This window comes from Anoplolepis gracilipes, chromosome 4, assembly GCF_047496725.1.
Source record: "Anoplolepis gracilipes chromosome 4, ASM4749672v1, whole genome shotgun sequence".
In the NCBI taxonomy this organism is placed as follows: Eukaryota; Metazoa; Arthropoda; class Insecta; order Hymenoptera; family Formicidae; genus Anoplolepis; species Anoplolepis gracilipes.
In genome coordinates, this window is record NC_132973.1 from 7,531,310 (window position 1) to 7,550,267 (window position 18,958).

An 18,958-nucleotide genomic window follows, 5' to 3' on the forward strand; every position below is an offset into this window, starting at 1 on the left:
TTGCACTTTGTTTTGTTCCTCGCAGGTTTCGCTTCTTGCTTCCGCGCCGCTCTTCACGTCTTCATCCAGAAGACCGTCTAGACTGCGTGATCTAGGCCTGGGTCTGGGAAGTGGTGGTCGTTGGACGATTGCAGAGGAGATCTTCTGTTCCTGTTCTTCCTGGTCCAACAGTTCCAGAGAACGGGAACGCGTTGATGGCGAAGCAGGTTGCCGTGGCGGCCTGAGAGGTATTGTCGGACCACCGTTTGCATTTCCTAAATGCGCGTGCATGAACTTAAAGCGTGGCGACGTGGGTGGCAAACCCATCAACCAACGGGACGGACTCGACGACTTTTTAAGCCTAGAATACAAAAACAAATTCATTAACTTGCATTGTTTGTGCGTTTAACTTATCTGTTAGATTTAAAATTTTTTTAAATTTTATTTATATATCTTATGTTATATTTTTAAAATCTTTTTTGGATATTGTATCTAAGAAGAACTTTATATTTTTGCATATTCATGTTAGACTTTTTAATTAGAATAAAATTGGCTGCATCACAACTAAGTTTAAATTACGTATTAATTTTAAATCTTTTTGATCTCGTTAAAATCTATGATTATTGAATCATTAAAAAATTAATATTTATATTTTTCTCTAAAATTAATATTTATATTTATAATTAATATTTAGATCTTTCTCTAAAAAAAAAACTTAATATTTTAAACTTCTTTCCAAATTTTCTCATACAACGTACAAACATTGAAGACATTTGACACAATTACATGCAATTGCACTGCTTATTGTTAGACCCCAATATAATATATAATATAATAGATATATATACATAATAAAGGTATCTATGTATTGAAAATTTAAGTTATATACATTTATTTTTAAATGTATTTTTGGAACAAATCTTTTTATTAATAAATTCTAATATCGTCAAAGAATTTGTTATTCAAATTTACATTAGAATTCAAGATAATTTAAATTTATTCATTTATAAGTTTTTTGCTTGTTACCTTTATTAGCGAAAAAATAATTTAACCGAAAGAGAAAGATAATTTATATTTATTCTCCACACAGAGACTGTATAAACATTCAACATCCAATTAAACTTTACCAAAATATTTCCATTTTAGACTATACATTTACAACAAGCATATATGTACATATAATTGGACATAATTAAAAATGCATTAAAATGATCAGGAAATAATTTAATGTGAAGGTTTGGTAAAAATAATGGAAAGGTGACAGATTGACAGCATAAACATCAATAAAGAATTTCGCTGACTGACCTAGTCGTGATTGTCATAGAGCGATTCACAATCTTGGCTGCGTAAAAAAAAACAGAAATTAGCGTTGTGTTAGTAGAGCTTGCTTCAAGATCAAATCGTAAATCGTATTCGTTAACGACTAGTAAAAAATCCAATAATTCGAATTATTAAAGATCCTTTATATCTATTATAATTAAATTGATTCCAATTATTAAAATTTTGGTTTCTTACTTTATTATTTTCATTAATTTAAAATATTCAAAATTTTTTGGTTTATAATAATTTAATTATAATTTAATTCATCTTCAATTACTTAAACTTTCTTTTGTTACTCTTAATTACTTTTAGCAATTAAACGAATTATTGATGAATTTTTAATTCATAGTAATTCATCAGTCTGGTCCCGTTAATGCCCAAATCAGGATTTGAATCTGCTACAGCTTAATACATTTTAAAATTAAAAAAATTTTTTTCCTGGACATTTTAACGAATCGATTCGCTCATCTCAATATATTAGAGCTATGTTAAATTATCAGGATAATTTAACATAAGAATAACTACCTGCTCGGTATAGCTGTGGGCGGGCCATCTAGTCAGTCTCGCCCGCCCGTGGAATCTTTGTCGCTGCCCCTGCTCTCGTTGCTGTGCATTCGCTGATAGTTAGGTGGCTGTCGTATATTCGTGCTACCCGGTGTGCTCGGCTGGGTTACGTCCTTGGGCGCCATGCTGCGCGGAATTCCAGCGGACAGCTCAGATCTCATAGGTATCTCGCCTCGCATGAACCTTCACGTCGTGAGAAATAAAAATCGAAAAGTTATTTTAATAGTTATATACATTTTAATAATGTAGAAAAAATTATGCACTGATAAAATAAAATTATTAAATAATAATAACAGAAATATAATTATATGTTATACTCTAAAACAAGTATTCCTCAAAATCTCTAAGAGTTTAACTATCGTCTTAGAAAATTAAGTTACTTGTTTCTTTGTTTCAAACCATGTCTTTTTAATTATATATCTATTTGAAGATTGGATAAAAGATTAGTCTCCCGTTACCTTTCTAACTTGTCTACGCAAGCGTCTTGATAGTCGTGAATCCAGCGAACACCGTTAAAATGGCAGACTGCTCGCATGTCCTCGGGAAGTTCCTCAGGTTCCGGCCATTGAAAGTTATCAATAATAGGGATTATGTTACATTGCGATTGCAATGCGGCAACAATCTCCTGGTAAAATAACCAAACATTATAAAATTTAACATATAATATTGCAAAGTAATATTTAATTTAATATTTTTAGAGGTAGAGATTTTTCTTAAAAATATTTTTTGAAAGCTAATATCTTCCTTCTTTATTTTTTAAATTCTTTAAAAAGCGTATATTTATAAAAAAATTTTTTATTCTTTTCATAGCTCTTGGTCTAGTAAAATGAGTAATTAAAAAATAAGCATGTAGTATTTTCATTAAAAAAAGAGGACTAAACAAAATAATGAGCATCAGAACTCACTCTGTGAACCCAGTCCTTGCATTCGCTGTCCTGTATACATCTCTCCAAAGCCGAAGGTGTGAGCACAAGGAGGAAATGTTTAGCCTGCCTGATGCTTTGTAACAGATTGTTGTCGAATTTTCCAGCCTCGAGTCTTTCGACGTCAATGAACACCGAAAAACCGCGCAGCTGCAGATGTACCTTCAACAGACTCGCTAGCTGCGAGCCATTCGATCTGCGATAACTGACAAACACATCGAGCGATTTGTCCGGTGATTCGTACTCGCACGAACCTAATTGATTGTGCTGCATGTTCTTGATAGCATCGAGTATCCTGAGTCGGTGAATGCTGTTGCAGATGCCGCACTCGGTCAGCAATTGATCCTCTGAGAGATTGCGTATCGAATCTTTGTCCACACCGGCGTTCAACATGCTGTACGTATAGATGGAGAACTCTTGGCCGATTGATTGCAAGAAGCTGTTCAGATTACCGGTGTCGCGGCTGCTGTAGTCGGCCATCTTCTTCAGATTCTGTAGCTCTCGAGCGAATCTCCGGCGCATGATACCGTTCGTCAGGCCAATATCTTCTCGCAGATTCTCTTCTGTCAACTGTAACAATAAATCGCCGTCCACCCGACTCTCCACAAAGTTCGGGGCGACCTCAGCAAAGCCGATCTGTTTCACCCACTCGCGGACGTCTTCGGTAGACCACAAGGGTACTTGTTGGCTGAGTTTGTGTGGAATTTCCTCGCCGATCAATCTTAACGCCTGAGCCGCATACTTTGACGCGATCGCGTTAGGACAGCTGGCGACCTTTTTCAGTGGCTCGATCGCACCAATCGTCCGGAATATATCGGTATTGCCCTGCTGCTTCTTAATGCCCGCCTCCATGCAAAAGTGGAAAGCCGCCAGATTACGGGCCTCTTCCCGTTTCGAGCTCAAGACCGGTACGAGCCTCTCCAGCCAGTTTTTGCTTTGGCCATGGGCATGCGCCAGGTTTGATTTGGCGAACTCGTAGGGATTGTGCGACGTGATAAACGGCTCAACGAGGTCAAGGGTGCCAGACTTGAGCACTGCCGCCTCGATCTCCTTGTTGGCGACTAATACAGCGATCGCCAAGCAGGCATAGTACTTGATGTTGTCGTCGTTGTGAAAGGCGAGTGGAAACAGCCACATCGGCACCTTACGCTTTATCATCGCTTCCTGATTCTCGGCGCCGCCGTACAGCGACAGATTCGCGAGTGCCCCTGCACAATGTCGCAGCGTCTCTACATCGTTCTTCCTGCACTCGAACAACACCGCGTCCAGACCGCCTAGCCGGATCACGTCGCTGCACGTGCCTTCGCTGTGCTTGAACAGATGCTCAAGAATCCCAGTACCGACACGCGCGTGATCTACCGAGTTGGCGTTCTTTGTGCACACGCACGCCACGTTTACCACCTTCTCCAGGCCGTTCTCCACCACGTGGGCGCGATTCTCCGTGGTCAGACACTGCTCCAGCAGTCTCGCTGACGAAAATTGTAGCTCGTGATCATTCGCCACACAGTTTGACATTAGGAGGTCGAGACCGCCGCGCGTCCTTAGAGTGTTGCATAGGGTGTAGCCCAATTCGTGACCGTGTGTTGGCACTGCCCAAGCTTTTCGGATGATCTCGTTCACTCTATTCAGCAATTGCGGTGCCTTACTGCTGCTACCTGCGCTGCTGTTTTTGCTGCAGCCGTCGGCACTTGCCTTCAGTCGCTCCACGAAGCTATCGAGCAGGCTACTGTACTTGGCGATCGCGCAATCCACGTCTTGCGGATTCGATTTAGAACACAACAGGTCGAGATCGTCCAATGGCAAGGACAGTAGCTCGTCTTCAGCTGTCGGTGGTCGCATACCGTTCATCAACTGATTAACCGCACTCGCCGCGCTGATCATCGATTTGGATGCGCTAACACCTGACTTGGACGCAATTGTGATGCTTGATTGCGAGCTTGATGCCATGTGCTTCTCGTGATTGAAGATGCCGGTCGATGTGACCGTTTGTCGCTGCTGTTGTGCTGCCATCGCTTTCTGCAAAGCATAATATCGTTCGTTGATTAATTTTCGAGTCTTGAGGAAGATCATCAAGGATATTGTCTATGATTAGTAATGACCGAATTATTTTTATTACTCAATATATTGGATTTATGTTTCGAAATTCTTGTTCTCAGTTTCCTGCTTGTTTATCTTACGTATGAAGCTGTGCAATTTTTACAGTTAATTTTGTAAACTATATTCGATTGTGAGGATGGAGGGGCACGGGGTTTTTGTGTACTTTAATAAAATTATTTACTTTGTTTATGCTGTAGTAAGACAACATCTGACGTCAACATTCCTGACAACATTATTGCAATGTTCAGCAATTCTGGGAATATGTGGTATTGTAAAGTACGAAGTGCTGTTATTATCATCGGTTTTTTAAAATTTTCTAAATAAAATTTTGTTGATAATTAGAGCTTTAAGTCTATTAATGATAGTATTGAAAATGAATTCTAATGGATAGTTGTTATCCAAGAGAATGTTTATAGCTAAAGTGATATTTTTATTGTAGAAAGAAGGATGGTATAAGAAAAAAATTAGACTAATAATCCTCTCTTTTGGCAAATCGGATGTTGTAAAAAAAATTCAAGTATTTGCCTGAAAAGTTTAGTAATTTTGATAAAATTATAAGTCAGCAGTGACGAATTAATTAGGTGTTGTTATTGATCGACCAAACTGGTTTAATTACGCTTTATATTTTATTCGATGTTTGATGGGCTTAACAATAGACGTTTCGATCTTTGGTTTAGGTCCTTCTCAAGTCTAAAATAAAAATAAAAAACGTATCTAAGTGACAATTTCATTGTGTATAGATTAACAGAAATGACATTATACAATTTTAGTTAATTAACTTTGACACCATGCGCGTTCTTTTTTGTTAACATTAAAGTATTAAATCAGCGTACCTTTCACGATATAATAAATCAAGAAGTTAAAAAATTTGTTCATGCTACATCACACGTACACGTCAGCACGAAGACTAAAGTTATGTATGAAGCAATGATAAACAAACACCAGTATCGGGTCAAATTCGTTGAAAATGCTTAGTAATATTATTGTAGATCCGATTCAAATTTTCCGTGTCTTTTTTTAAATTAATTGAATTGTCATGAATCTTGATAAAAAACATTGCAATTTCTCTCTTTTTAGTGTGTTTTTCACCATGTAATATTGTGGGTGTTGTCCAATTGAAGTCATAAGTAGTTTTGTTAATATTGAATGACGTCGTGAGAACGTACGATAAAATTTTTAATTGGAATGAATGTTTATTCAAAAATTTTAACAAGCAAAGCATAATTTTTTTTATTTATTTTTAATTCTACATAATTCTTCGTAATTGTCAAGATTTTTTTTTACTTCTTCCTATAATCGTGATATTCATATTATTGATATTTATTATACGCATTATGTATTCCATTTCCTCGCGACTTAACACTTGACACTCCTAGAGCATTTTTTCTCAATATTTTTCCACATTAATTGCTCGCTAATTAAAATATAATGCAGTACGGGTGACATTTGACATTCTGTAACGACACATCAGCTGCGCATTGTTTTGCTACTAGTCCATGATGTAAAATTTGAACAAAGAATTTACGATTTTTCGATACAAAATTCTGAAATAAATATACATTACTCTTAAAGCTAACGGTATTTTACAAATATTTTATCATTATATACATATATATATATATATATAATGTATTTCAAATAATATTTTTAGTAAATATATTTTTGCCAATAATTTAAATAATTTAAAAAAATATTTATAATATTTCTATTAAATAACTTTCCACAAGCGAGTGTTTTAATATTTTGCAATTATATATTTTATCAATATATAATACATAATTTTATAACTTTACAAATAAATTGCTCTATTAAAAAAAATATGTTCTTATAAGTTTTTCTGTAGCCAATTAAATAATTCTAATTTTTCTAACACGTATATATGTATAATGATTACCAAATTAATACACGGAATTTGCAGGCAACCGAATAATATACAATAATAAAAATCTCATAAAATATTGTCGGTCTTCTAAATTGTGTAAATCCTACAACATGGCGTTTGTTGTTTACCATTCGCGAGTCAAGGCTGCACTTCCTTAGCATCATCGCGTCTTCCTGAACGAATGCAGGTGTAAACTACGCTTCTCTCTTGCGATCGTTGTCGAATCACGCGAATTCACTTTTCGACTGAAGCCCGACCGCGAGCTCGGCGGCGTTTAAATCACCGTCCGGTGTATCGCAGAAATTCATTAAACGCCGACGCGATTCCGCGTGCCAAAACGCGGCACAGCCGCCGATCGCGTTCTCTATCGTCGTTAAGGATGACGATTTACGATTTAGGCTGCCGTCGGTACCGGTCTGATGTTTTAGCGCTTGGTGGTTCGCCAGAAGTGCGAATGTAAACCGAGAAAATTGCGCCTCACGTTTTTCCGCAAAGCGACGCAGCACACGTTGTTGCGTCGTGATCTTCGATCAGTTCACAAATAAGATCTTATAAATATAAAGTTAATACAATAATTGCAAAATGCCAATCTAGTTTGCTATTTTATAAACTCCAAACAGTATCTTTGAAATATTACAAATTATTTAAATCGCTAATCATATTAAAATTATATATATTATCTTATCTATTATAATTTAAAAAGAATTTTATTTTACCTACCAAATCATTTTTTCTAAATTATTATTTAAATTTTAAATAAATTTTTAATTATTATTTTATATTATGGTTTTATTTTCTATATAATCTACTGATGATTGTAAAGGTATGAACGTTAATTGATAATTATTTTATATTGTAAAGTGTGACAATTTGACGTGATAATGTGACAAAAAAATAATCAATATTTTAGCTTTTACCTTTTCAGAAGTGAATGAGTCGCTTTGGAGCTTCATCGTAGATGCTGCCATATTGTTGCTCTCCTGATGCGATAGATCGCCAGCTTTCAAGCTTCTCTGTTCCTGCAAATAAAAAGCATATGCAATCAATATATTTATCCCTCCCCCCCTCTCTCTCTCTCTCTGTGTATGTGTGCGTGTGTGTGTGTTTATTTGAATTTCAAATTTATCTTTTATAAAATTATTATTTTATAAAATACTACGCACAGCCAAATATTTATTTATTATATCATTATTATATAAAAAAATTAACATTTGTTTTATAATTTATATTTGTAATAGTATCTACTATTAGTATTATTTATTCAAGAGCAGTATACGTTTTTGCGATTAAGATCTATAAATTATTTGCTTCAATTTTGCTTCAATATTATTTAATTTTTATTTAAAAATTTTTTTATTTGCCCAGTATATGGAAGAGAAAAATCCGACGACACAAGCTGTGATTGAAACAGGCATTCTATAATAGCGACACCCTATATAACATTCCGCGCGTTGTAAGAAATTAGCACATATTATCGAAGGTCCACTTATAACACACTCGTCAATTTGCAGTAGCAAATAAATGATAGCATCTTATATTGAAAGAGTACAACTGTTGCACTGTACTCGAGACGATACGATTTTATTCGGCGATCCGACATGTAGCCACAACACACACTTTGCGCGTAATAACGCATAATGAGATACGCATTTCTGTCATTTAAATCTTTCGTCCTATAGTTATTATCGCAATTGAATAACATGAGGAATCAAAGTACATCACGAGAGCTTAGAAATTTAATTATAACATACATATAACATATAAAAAACAAAATAACTATTAAAAATATAATTTCAATATTTTATTCTAGAATTTATATTTTTTATCACACTTAATCTGAACCAAACAAATATAATTTTTAACAATATTAATATAATGTGTAATTGCAGTTAATTAATATGTATATAGATGAAAAATCATATGCAATAAAATTCAATGTAAAAAATATTAAATATTCAATATATATGTATATGTTATATAATAATACACACAGATATCACATCTCGTTCTAATCATTATCCGTGTTTTTTTTTACATACCGGAAAGTACTTTGATCCGAATAATTACAATACTTAATCGTAACTAATCAATTCCTGTTACAGATAAAATGGCAAGTATGCGATTATATTAAATACCCAATGAAATCGTTTGCGATGATACGATATGATTGACGTACTTTTCTTATCATTGTCACCGCGTTTCTAGTATCGACAACACAACGGTACTTTTCCCGGCAACACTTCGAGACACAATGATCCACATTGTGGTTAGTGCGTCGATCTCGTTCGTCTTGAATGTCGATTTCTCTCCTTCCCTCTCTTGACGTATTTCTCTAAATATAATTCGTATCGTCACAATTGTCTGTTATACGGCGTATTAAGCGCGATCTGTTACTACTACAATTCCATCTTTCACCTTACTCCGCGATCCGTGACGTCTATTATAATGTCGCAAATAAACGTATCGCCGAAGAAGAAAAAGCGTTATCTAATCGCGAAAAAGCTTGTCTGTCTCAGTCAATGCGCTCCGCAGTTCAAAGTGTATTCATTATTTCGTTCTGATAAAACAATTAATAACAGTTGCAATTTTTATTTTTATTAAATTTCTATTAAATTTGAATATTCTAAGTATTTGGTATACTACAGTCGTTTTCGAAGCAATTAAACGCATTTATTACAATTTTTACACGATATCTATTTTCTAATATCAAATAATAAAATTATTTTTTTCAATTTAATCCTGCATGTTCTCTTTTTATTCTTGTGAAAAGTTTTCTCGCTGACTTCTCGTTTACAAAAGTAACGAATATTTAGTCACACGAGGCCAGCTTTGTTTTATTCTTAGGCAGTCGCGTGTGATATTTTGAAAGTTTTCTGCGTAAACAATTTCTTCAATTTTAAATATCGGCTTTTCGAGTATGACCGAAATATTTTCAACTATCACCGGATATTTCCAAAGGCATTTACATTAGGCGAGCGTTGTTCCATACACGTTTCTCAAAATGTCAGACCAGCTTCGAGCTCAAGAGTTGTCGGTTCGTTACAATTCAATAATTCACCAAGGAAATTACTGAAATTACTGAACATAAAAAAGAAATACAAGTCAAAATTTTCTCAGGCTTACCACTCGCAATCGTTCGAATGGTTTTCGATGCAATAATCCACGATGTATCGGCCACGGTGCGCTCATATTTCGATTGAGATTTACATCACTCTTTTAATATACAATAATAATTACTTTTTTATTAAAAATAGACAGCATTGCACAAAATAAACATTTCTTTTGTTATAGAAAATCATTCATAATTAATTAAGAACGAAAATAAAACACAACTATCAAACGATCTTTTATTAACGTTAATGCAGAGTATTTCAAATTAATTTTAATCAAATTTCTTTTAATTAACTTTAATAAAATTAATTTCAACAAACTAAAAAATTTTTATTTTTAATTATTTCAAACTAAACTATTTTCAATTAAATATTTATAAATCACGCACGTTCGTCGAAATATTTACAGATTAAAATCAAGAATCGCCCATTACTTATCGTTAAACTAATTGTAAAATATAAATATTATAAAAGCAATAAATCACTGTGGTCGCGAACGTAATGGCAGCGCGACGCAAACTAATCTGGACTGCGTTTAAGCTCGATTCACTACCCCGCGAGAGAGTTTAATTTCGTTACGCCCACCGTATGTATGCTACAACGAAGAAGAGAGAGAGAGAGAGAGAGAGAGAAAGAGAAATGTATTTCGCACGTCGATCTCGTAATCGGTGCCGCTTTTTAACTGCAATCTCAACGTTGCACTGTGTCGCTGCTATTTTCCGACTAGTCTAAAAATAATCTGCGAGCAGATCATTCTCTCAAATCGGGAATGACTCGTCGTTCGTCTTGATTTTGTACTCTGCGGATGGATGACATTAAACACTGACAGACGGCACTGATGCATCATAGATGCATGCTCGCACATGCACCTCGTAATCACGTTGATGATTTATGTGTGTACGTTGAAGGGGGTTTACACGACAGTCTCACAATTAGAGTAAACCCCCTTATTTATCCCCTTTTCTCCCTACATATATTTTTTGTTGATTCATTACATTTCCAGTCCCTTGTAATAATTATATTATATTACGATTATAATACCTATACAAAGAGAAAATAACACAAAAATTATTATTAATGTTTCGATTAATTAGAGGAATAACTCCACGTTAATCAAGAAGTTGTAAAAAGCAAAGCTTCACGTAATTATAATATGATTTCATTATTTCAAAGTATTTTCACAACTTCATAAACTCGATGTCAGGTCAAACTTGCGCGAAGAAAGAAAAAAAACTGCTCATAAATTATAATCTTGTGACAGTTTTTACCGAGATTTCGTAGAGCGTTTATCAAATTTTCATCGAGTTCTTATCACCGTGGCTCTCATCGGTCGATGCGATAACGACCTCTTTCCTCGGGGAAATTCACGATAACCTTCGCGTATCTCTGGCGACACTCGCGCGTCCTTGAAACGGCGTCGCGGTCGGCTGGTAATTTAACTACCGAGAATACACTTGCTCTATTTCCGGTTGGCGAAGATATCGGTGACACTTAGCAGTATTCGTAATTCTCGTCATCGTCGTCGTCGTCTTTTGGCACGTCTTCTCACCGAAATCTGAACGATGATGTCACGCTGCGTCGCGTTTGCGGCGTTGAATGAACAAGTCTCAATAAATGACAACTCAGAGGTGTCGTCGAAAAAACGCGCGATTCTACTTTAACGATTCTCACCGCCTTTCAAAGTATGAATCGTGTCTAAGAAGTTGGAAACTATTTGTTTAAAAACACTGTTTAAATTTTAAGAACACGTGAAAATGATAGACTTTTTCAATTATATAATCCAACAATGAAAAGAAATAATGCAGAGAATTGTCTGTTGTAATTTTGCAGCTTTTTTCAAACTCAAGAAACTGAAGAAACGTTTAATTTTATTAGTCAGGATTGTCGTACCATTTGCGAGGTGTTAGCCAGGATTCGAGTACGAGGGGATGGAACTATCGTATCGCTTTGGCACCTTGGACCCGGGAAAAGGCCCCGCGACAGCAGCCTCGACAGTTGTTGTCCCATGCAAAGTCGACATGCAACCAACGAATCGACCGATTGACCAAACGACCGTCAACGAGCAGCGTCACGAACAAACTGCTCTTTCGCAGGGGTTGCGAATTATCGACCCACGGCGGTTTACTTTCGCACTCGGCCATATATATGACTACCACCCGTTCACCATGGAAACGAGAGTGATGTCTTCGCAAAAGTAGCAAATCAGGAAAATAGAAGAAAGTAATGTATACTGTATACTTGAATCGATCTTAGCAAAATGGTAGTTAGAATTCTTTATGCTAAAACAAAATACTTTTTAACATTTCTCGATAAACTCTAATTTTAATGGTTTAGTCTCCAAATTTTTTAATTTTTGAAAAAAAAAAATTTTTTCCACTATATAAAATAAAAATAATAATTTTTAATATTTTAATGTTTTCTTTTAATTATTAGAATAATAATTATATAATTTATAATGAATAAAATAGAGTGTTTATTTCAGAATGTAACTTGAAATTTTTAAGAAAATAACAATTACAAAACAACTATTGTTTTCACTAGTCCTAGCCAAATATTAAATAGACTATTTTGAATCAACAAACTGCATTATAAATTTTACAAAGGTTACGTACATATATCTTATTTTGTCGTTCTATAAATGATTCATGTTATTCTAAGTAGAAAACTTTTCTATGTTGTTGTTCTGTTCAGATCGCATGCTGAGATATAATTTTCAACATTTTGAATAATAAGACATCGTTATAAATATATTAAATATAAAGAGAAAGAGAGAGAGAGAGAGAAAAAAAAATACGAATATAGTTTTGCAAAAATCTAAATTCAAGTTTTCTCTATATTAAATAATCTTGCAAGTCGTAAACTATTCAAAAGATATTAGTAAGTACAAAAAAAAAAAAATATTATAGCTATTAATAGACAATAATTGCAACAAATAATATTTCGTATCAATGAAACAGATCTGCTCGTTCTAACAATGAGACAATACGAAGACGTTGTTCTTTAAGTTAAATCTGGCGACATCTCTTGGAAAAGCTTGCAAGTCGCGAATAGTGCAGAGATAAGTACAATGGAATGTTAATTTATCAGATATATATATATATATATATATATATATATATGAAGTATATCCTATTGCGTGTAATCGAATTCGATAAATCATTTCGACGCTCATGAGACACATTTAGCTGTGCGTTATCGTTGCTCGAGATTTCGTTGAATTAACAGAAAAAAATAATTTACGAAATTGTATCGCGAGAACAAGTATCGACACGAATGTCACAAGGCCGACACGTGGGGTCAAGGATAGCACGGATAGCATGTTCATAAAAAAAAGGAAAAAAATAATAGTCCGAACACACCCACGGATGAAATGGCACGCAATCGTCCGCAGTTTTTCGAGACGAGCACGCACCTCTTCTCGTCTTTCCCAGGAGAAAGACGATGATTTATCTTCCTTCCGAGCTAATCTAGCTTTTTGTTGCCAGGTTGAATCTACCTACGCGACTCACGCAAAGGCGCTATCAACGTACATGTTTGTAAAATTAATTGTTCTTCTTTTTTTTGTGACTGTATTAAAATATTGTAAAATTCGAAAAATTTGAAAAATTAAATGTTATTACAAGAAGATAATTTTTTTGTTATTATATTAATGTAGTATCAAAATCCAAATGATGAGAAATATTTGATTTGAAGATTTAATTATTTTTCATTGAAGTGAAAATAATGCAGAAAAAATATATAATGTTAAAAATTTCAATATTTTCTTTATATAAATCAAATTATAACGGCTTAAAATCTCTTTAAAGCGTATTATATTTTATAAAAATATCGTATATATTTTTTTTATAATTTGTTATAAATTTTATAAAATAGTTATTTATTAGACCATGTGTTTTATATAAAATAAATAATTCAGTCACAATTTTATATTTTTTTCTCATAAATGTACTCTAGTAATGATTCTTTCTTTTTCTTTTCTACTTTTTATTCACAGAGAGAAAAATTAGATAACAGGATGAATCACATGGAACTAGCGAAAGTTTGTGACAGCTTGATTCTACCGGGTGACCCGGATCACATTGATGGAGCTTGCGTTTCGTGATTATTTACGCCTGGCGGCATGTAATCTAAATTTAGACGAATTCAGCTAGATCGGATACTACGTGGCTTTTGAGTCAGCAGCATGCGCATTTTTGAACGCAAGCCAAACGGAGTCCTCGTGTCGGACGACACGGCGGTTGACGATTGCATGACAGTATACGCAAACTGACCGCTTGTCACGATGTCCGCTTGTATCTCGCGGTAGCGCGCGGTACTTTTTGCGAAATCATTGCCTTGGGTGATAGTCAAGGTCGAGATTACGGTCGTTATCAGATGCACGTACATACGCACAAAAAAAAGTGCAGCTGCTGATTAACATTACTTAACAAAAACATTGAATTTCTGCGAAACGTATTTCGAGCAATTCTGACTTACATAATTGTTATATTAACTTTTTTATCTATATTTAAATGTAATCGATTTAACCCGGATATAGTATTTATGAGATGAGATAACGTTCCTTTTTCCTTTCAAGCAAAAAAATTCTTTACATTTTTTGAATAAAAAAATCTATGTATTTAAATGTTAAGCGTAATAAAATATTGATATTAATTAAAACTCTTTTCTATCTGGAAAATATCAAAGTTCACATTTAGAAATTTGTATTTGAAAAATGTCCCAACATATTAAGAAATATATTAAAACTTCGATTAAATATCATATTTTTATTTTAATTTCAGATAAATACATTTCTATATTTAAATTCAAATAAAAAAAAAAAAAACATCGGTTAAAAATCAATATTGACTCTTTCGCAAAGATAAACCATGGGAATAAAAATGGAAAGATCTTGTTCGCGATGCGCAGTTCGTAGCTTTGCATTTCATTGTGTGCAACACCGTTGTTGAGGAAAACGGAATGTACGCGCGTGTCAACGACCCCCGCAACAGCGCCTTATTCGCGCTAGGTTTCCGTGCCAAATTATTCGCCACGCGCGGCCGCACCCACGGAGTCTTCCTCTCGGTCCTTTTGTCGCTTAAACGAGAAAGGTCAGGCTCAAAGAGAGCGAGAGCGACGGACGCTGAGAAAACCTTGAAAGAGTCTCCTTTGTCCACCTACGATTTTTCATTCAAGCTACCACCACTTTTGTATACCAACGCGCTCGAACCTCTGTTTATAAATCTCTCTTTAATTACAAGAGGTATTAAAATACGCAAACTTTCTCCTAAATTATTCTGATCGTGTTTACATCTACTTCACGCCAGACCGGAGATCGTAAGAGCGCAAAGAGTTTAATTTGATGCATTTGTGTTTTTCGACTCATTCGCGAATATTTCTATTTTAATGTTTATATCGGTCAGTACGTTTTCCTCTTTATTCAATTTTTTTTATTTTATTTATCTATGTATATTTCAATTGATTTCTATCTTTCGCACGCATTTGCTGTTTTTCTTTTTATTTTATATAGATACACAATTGCCATGAATTCTTTATTATAAAAGCGGAAATGATTATTCAGTTTGGCATCTTTTTATTTATTCAAAAATTAAATTACACTCACCCTCGCGGCAGCGACGCTTTTTTCTGCCGAGACGCCGTCGAGCTCGACGCGTGCCCTCGCCGCCGTCGCGGCGCTCTGTTCCTTATACGAGACATCGCCAGCTTGCAGGGCTCTCATCTCGGCACTGTTCGCCGTCGCCTTTTCGGCGCTAAATCCATCCGTGACGACCTAGTGGAAACAGATTGACGATTAAGCGCGAAGGAAGAGTGAAACCAGACAAACTGGTCAAATCTGAGACGCTTTATGTGCAATATTAAAGTGCAACACTTTAAGATGATGACTTGCAGTCCTTGACCTAGACTACTTGGAGGAAACCACACCTCAGCTATTAAACATCCGTTCTAAACGTTATCGTCGATGTTAGTAGCGTCTATCGAACATGCTTTACTCGACAAATCCGAGCTGAATCATCCATACAATTCTTATCAAATATGTATTTTCAAAGAACACATGAGACCTGCCAAATAACTCGATGAATTCATGTACTGATAGCGTGCGAAATTAACTCTTTTTTTCAATATTATAAGGTTCGCTGTCTCGATATATTGATAAATATATTCCGTATTTTATTTTAATTTATTATTTCTATTTTTATTATTATTTTTTAATCAAATCTCTAATCAAAGCCTGGATGAAATCTCTCGTAAATCTAGACAAGATCAGTTTTCTTTAATATGAATATTATAGTTTTTTTTAATTTCCATAGTTTTACTATTGTATTTAACTATATTAATTATTTTTTTAATTAATAACGGATATAGTCAATTTTAAGTAATAAATATAGAACAATAATTTGTTTATTTATATTTAAGGGATAATAAAAAAGAAATATGAAACAAGAAAGACATCGCTCACCTTTGTTTTAGAGGCGCTGGTCATCTTTTTCTGTTCAAACTTCATAGTTTCTTGACCGGCAGGTAAATTCGCTATATTAGGTATATTTATCGGTGGACTCATGCCGTGATGAAGATTGTTCAGAGAATTCAGGGAACTCAATTGGGACGGAGAACCGCCCGTCAATGTAACAGCGTCGCTGACAGGTGGCGGCGTATCCGCATCCGGAAAAGTTACCAATGGCTCCGTGAGATTAGTCTCTTCCGGTCCATTGCCATCTCTACAAAATAGACAAAAAAGACTCGTGATGTCAGACTCTATTAGCTTATGTTACCTACAGATATTTACATTTCATATTATTCATATAAAAAATAATTATAATTATATACACAATTGATGCACAAAAGTGAAATAAAAATTAAACAAAATAAAATAAGATAAACAATTTATAAACCAAGAATTTTTAAGAAAAATGTGTAAAACAAAAATTAAAATAATATATTGTAAATAGAAAAACTATCATTTTGGACATTAAAATATTTATATATATCAAATTTAAATAATAAAAGAAATTTATGTTTTGTAATTTCAAAAAATTAATATTATAAATAAAACGGTTTGTGTAATTTTATTTTATAATTTTCAATATTTTCAAATAAAATCATCTCTTTATTTATATATCATTGAATCACTTTATAGAAACGATAATATGTTCAAATATAATATATACTACTATTGATTGGCAAAATATACAGTGAGCAGACAAAACATTTTAGGCTATTTTTATGTAGATTAGTAAATTTGTATACAATGTACTTTATTTATCTTTCACTACGTGATATAATCGCGACGAAAGATTACCTCGCATTCCAAAGTATGTAAAATGACACGTGAGTAATGTGTTAAAAATAATCCGACCGTCTTGAAAATAACACGCAAATCGAAATTATACATATACAAATATTCACCGTTGACGCGTTTCAGAGCTTTCAGTTGCAAACGTTTTAGTTATGAAATTTAAACACGTGTCTGAACCTTTAGACATCGAAGGAAATGAATCACTGAACTTTTTTAGTAAAACTGATTGAAGGAACCTCTGATATTTCAACGGGAATCAACTATTTCTCGAATTATTACTGACAGCTAAAGCTTTTGAATTTTGATTTTTTGATTTTATAATAAGTCTTATTTTATGTAATATTTGCTTAACGAAATTTTATAAAAAAGCTAAGTACTGTAAAATGAAATATTGAAATAATAGTCCATTATATTTTAGACATTCAATTTAAAAAATATATAATTTATATAATTGTATATAAATAGTAGACAAATTTTGAAAATTAATCTGCGCGTTGAAATAGCCAAAAACATATCACGCAATGATAAATATTAGATTCGTCACGCTGGCAAACTCAAAGATGTTCTAAAAATATCAATTACTTGTATGAGAAAAGCACGCAAAATCACGTATCATTTTCGCAAAACACTCAACATGACATATGTATTCCTTATAAACACTCATTCGATATACCTTTATTGAACACTGTTTCAAAACACTAAATTTCTTCTCAACAATCCGAAGAGTCACTCTAATTTACAATCTATAGTGGAGTTAATTAATTACAGTTAGATTTAATTTCGAGGATTGTTGATCGACTTGAGAATGAACCAACCTGTCCACGAGGTTCTCCATACTGCTGCGCAGCCGTTGTGAAAAATTGGTCGAGATGTTCTTCATCTCCGAGATGCCGCGCTTGAGTTCCGTCAGATCGCTCTTCATGGAGCTCGCTTTCATCTCACTCGACGAGGACGAGGTGAGAATCCTCTGCGAGGACTTGGCCACCCTGCTGCTGCTACTACTACTGGTACTAGTGCTGCTGCTACTCTGGCGTTGGCTCTGGTTTGTCGTCAGCATCTGTCGAGTCAAAAGCCGTTTTCGTTCTATTTAAAATCCACGTAAGATGACTCATTCGTTTTGCCCCTCTCTTTTATCTTTTATCTTTATCTTAAAATTTCTCTTTTCTTTTTTTTTATTTTATAATAATTTAATAATAATATGTATATAATATAAATTTATAATACTATGTAGTTTATTTACTAAGGGTCTAAATTTTTCGATCAATCTAAATATGAGAATGCAATAATAAATATAATAATATTGACATAATAATAAATATATCATATATATGTTACATACAAATTATCTCTTTCATAGTAAACACATCTCCTTTTTACTTTCTAAATTAATGATCGTATAGAATAAATTTTGTTAACTTGTGAATTTAAAAAATAAATACTTGTATTAAGTTATAATATAATAATAAACATATTTTTAAAACAACATTTTTATATATTTTTAATGTAAGAACAAATTTTTAATTATCACTTATAAAACTGTATAATAATTAATTTAATTCTCACTTAAAACTACATAATAATTTAATATAATTAACAATAAAATTATCATACAATATTATTAGATATACTTGTGACAAATTTACCATTTTTCTGTTGCGTTTTAAATACAATTTACTGACAGTTTAAATGTTCTAAAAAATTATTTAAGGACATATTGTAAAACCTTAATTAAAATTTATTTCAAAACTTTTCCGTGTAGTATTTTATTTTCAATTTTGTTCGATAATCA

The 18,958-nt window shown here is 33.6% G+C and overlaps 1 protein-coding gene across 10 annotated transcripts in view; it reads right to left on the bottom strand.

The window, feature by feature from the left end:
* Positions 1-203: 203 nt before the first annotated feature.
* The window catches only part of Sarm (sterile alpha and armadillo motif), a 104,844-nt gene continuing 86,089 nt past the window's right edge, over positions 204-18,958 (bottom strand). For 8 of the 10 annotated variants that reach the window (XM_072890958.1, XM_072890956.1, XM_072890957.1 and 5 more), the window contains 8 exons: positions 17,985-18,226; positions 16,333-16,591; positions 15,478-15,645; positions 7,683-7,784; positions 2,769-4,802; positions 2,322-2,488; positions 1,825-2,046; positions 204-340 (listed from right to left, as the gene is read on the bottom strand). In XM_072890958.1, the coding sequence (XP_072747059.1) occupies positions 1,857-2,046; positions 2,322-2,488; positions 2,769-4,802; positions 7,683-7,784; positions 15,478-15,645; positions 16,333-16,591; positions 17,985-18,226 (3,162 nt within the window). In that variant the 3' untranslated portion in view covers positions 204-340; positions 1,825-1,856. Of the gene's footprint in view, positions 341-1,284; positions 1,322-1,824; positions 2,047-2,321; positions 2,489-2,768; positions 4,803-7,682; positions 7,785-8,941; positions 9,098-9,888; positions 10,097-15,477; positions 15,646-16,332; positions 16,592-17,984; positions 18,227-18,958 lie in introns of those variants that run through there. The other 2 variants (XR_012046563.1, XM_072890963.1) reach the window with 2 other exon arrangements.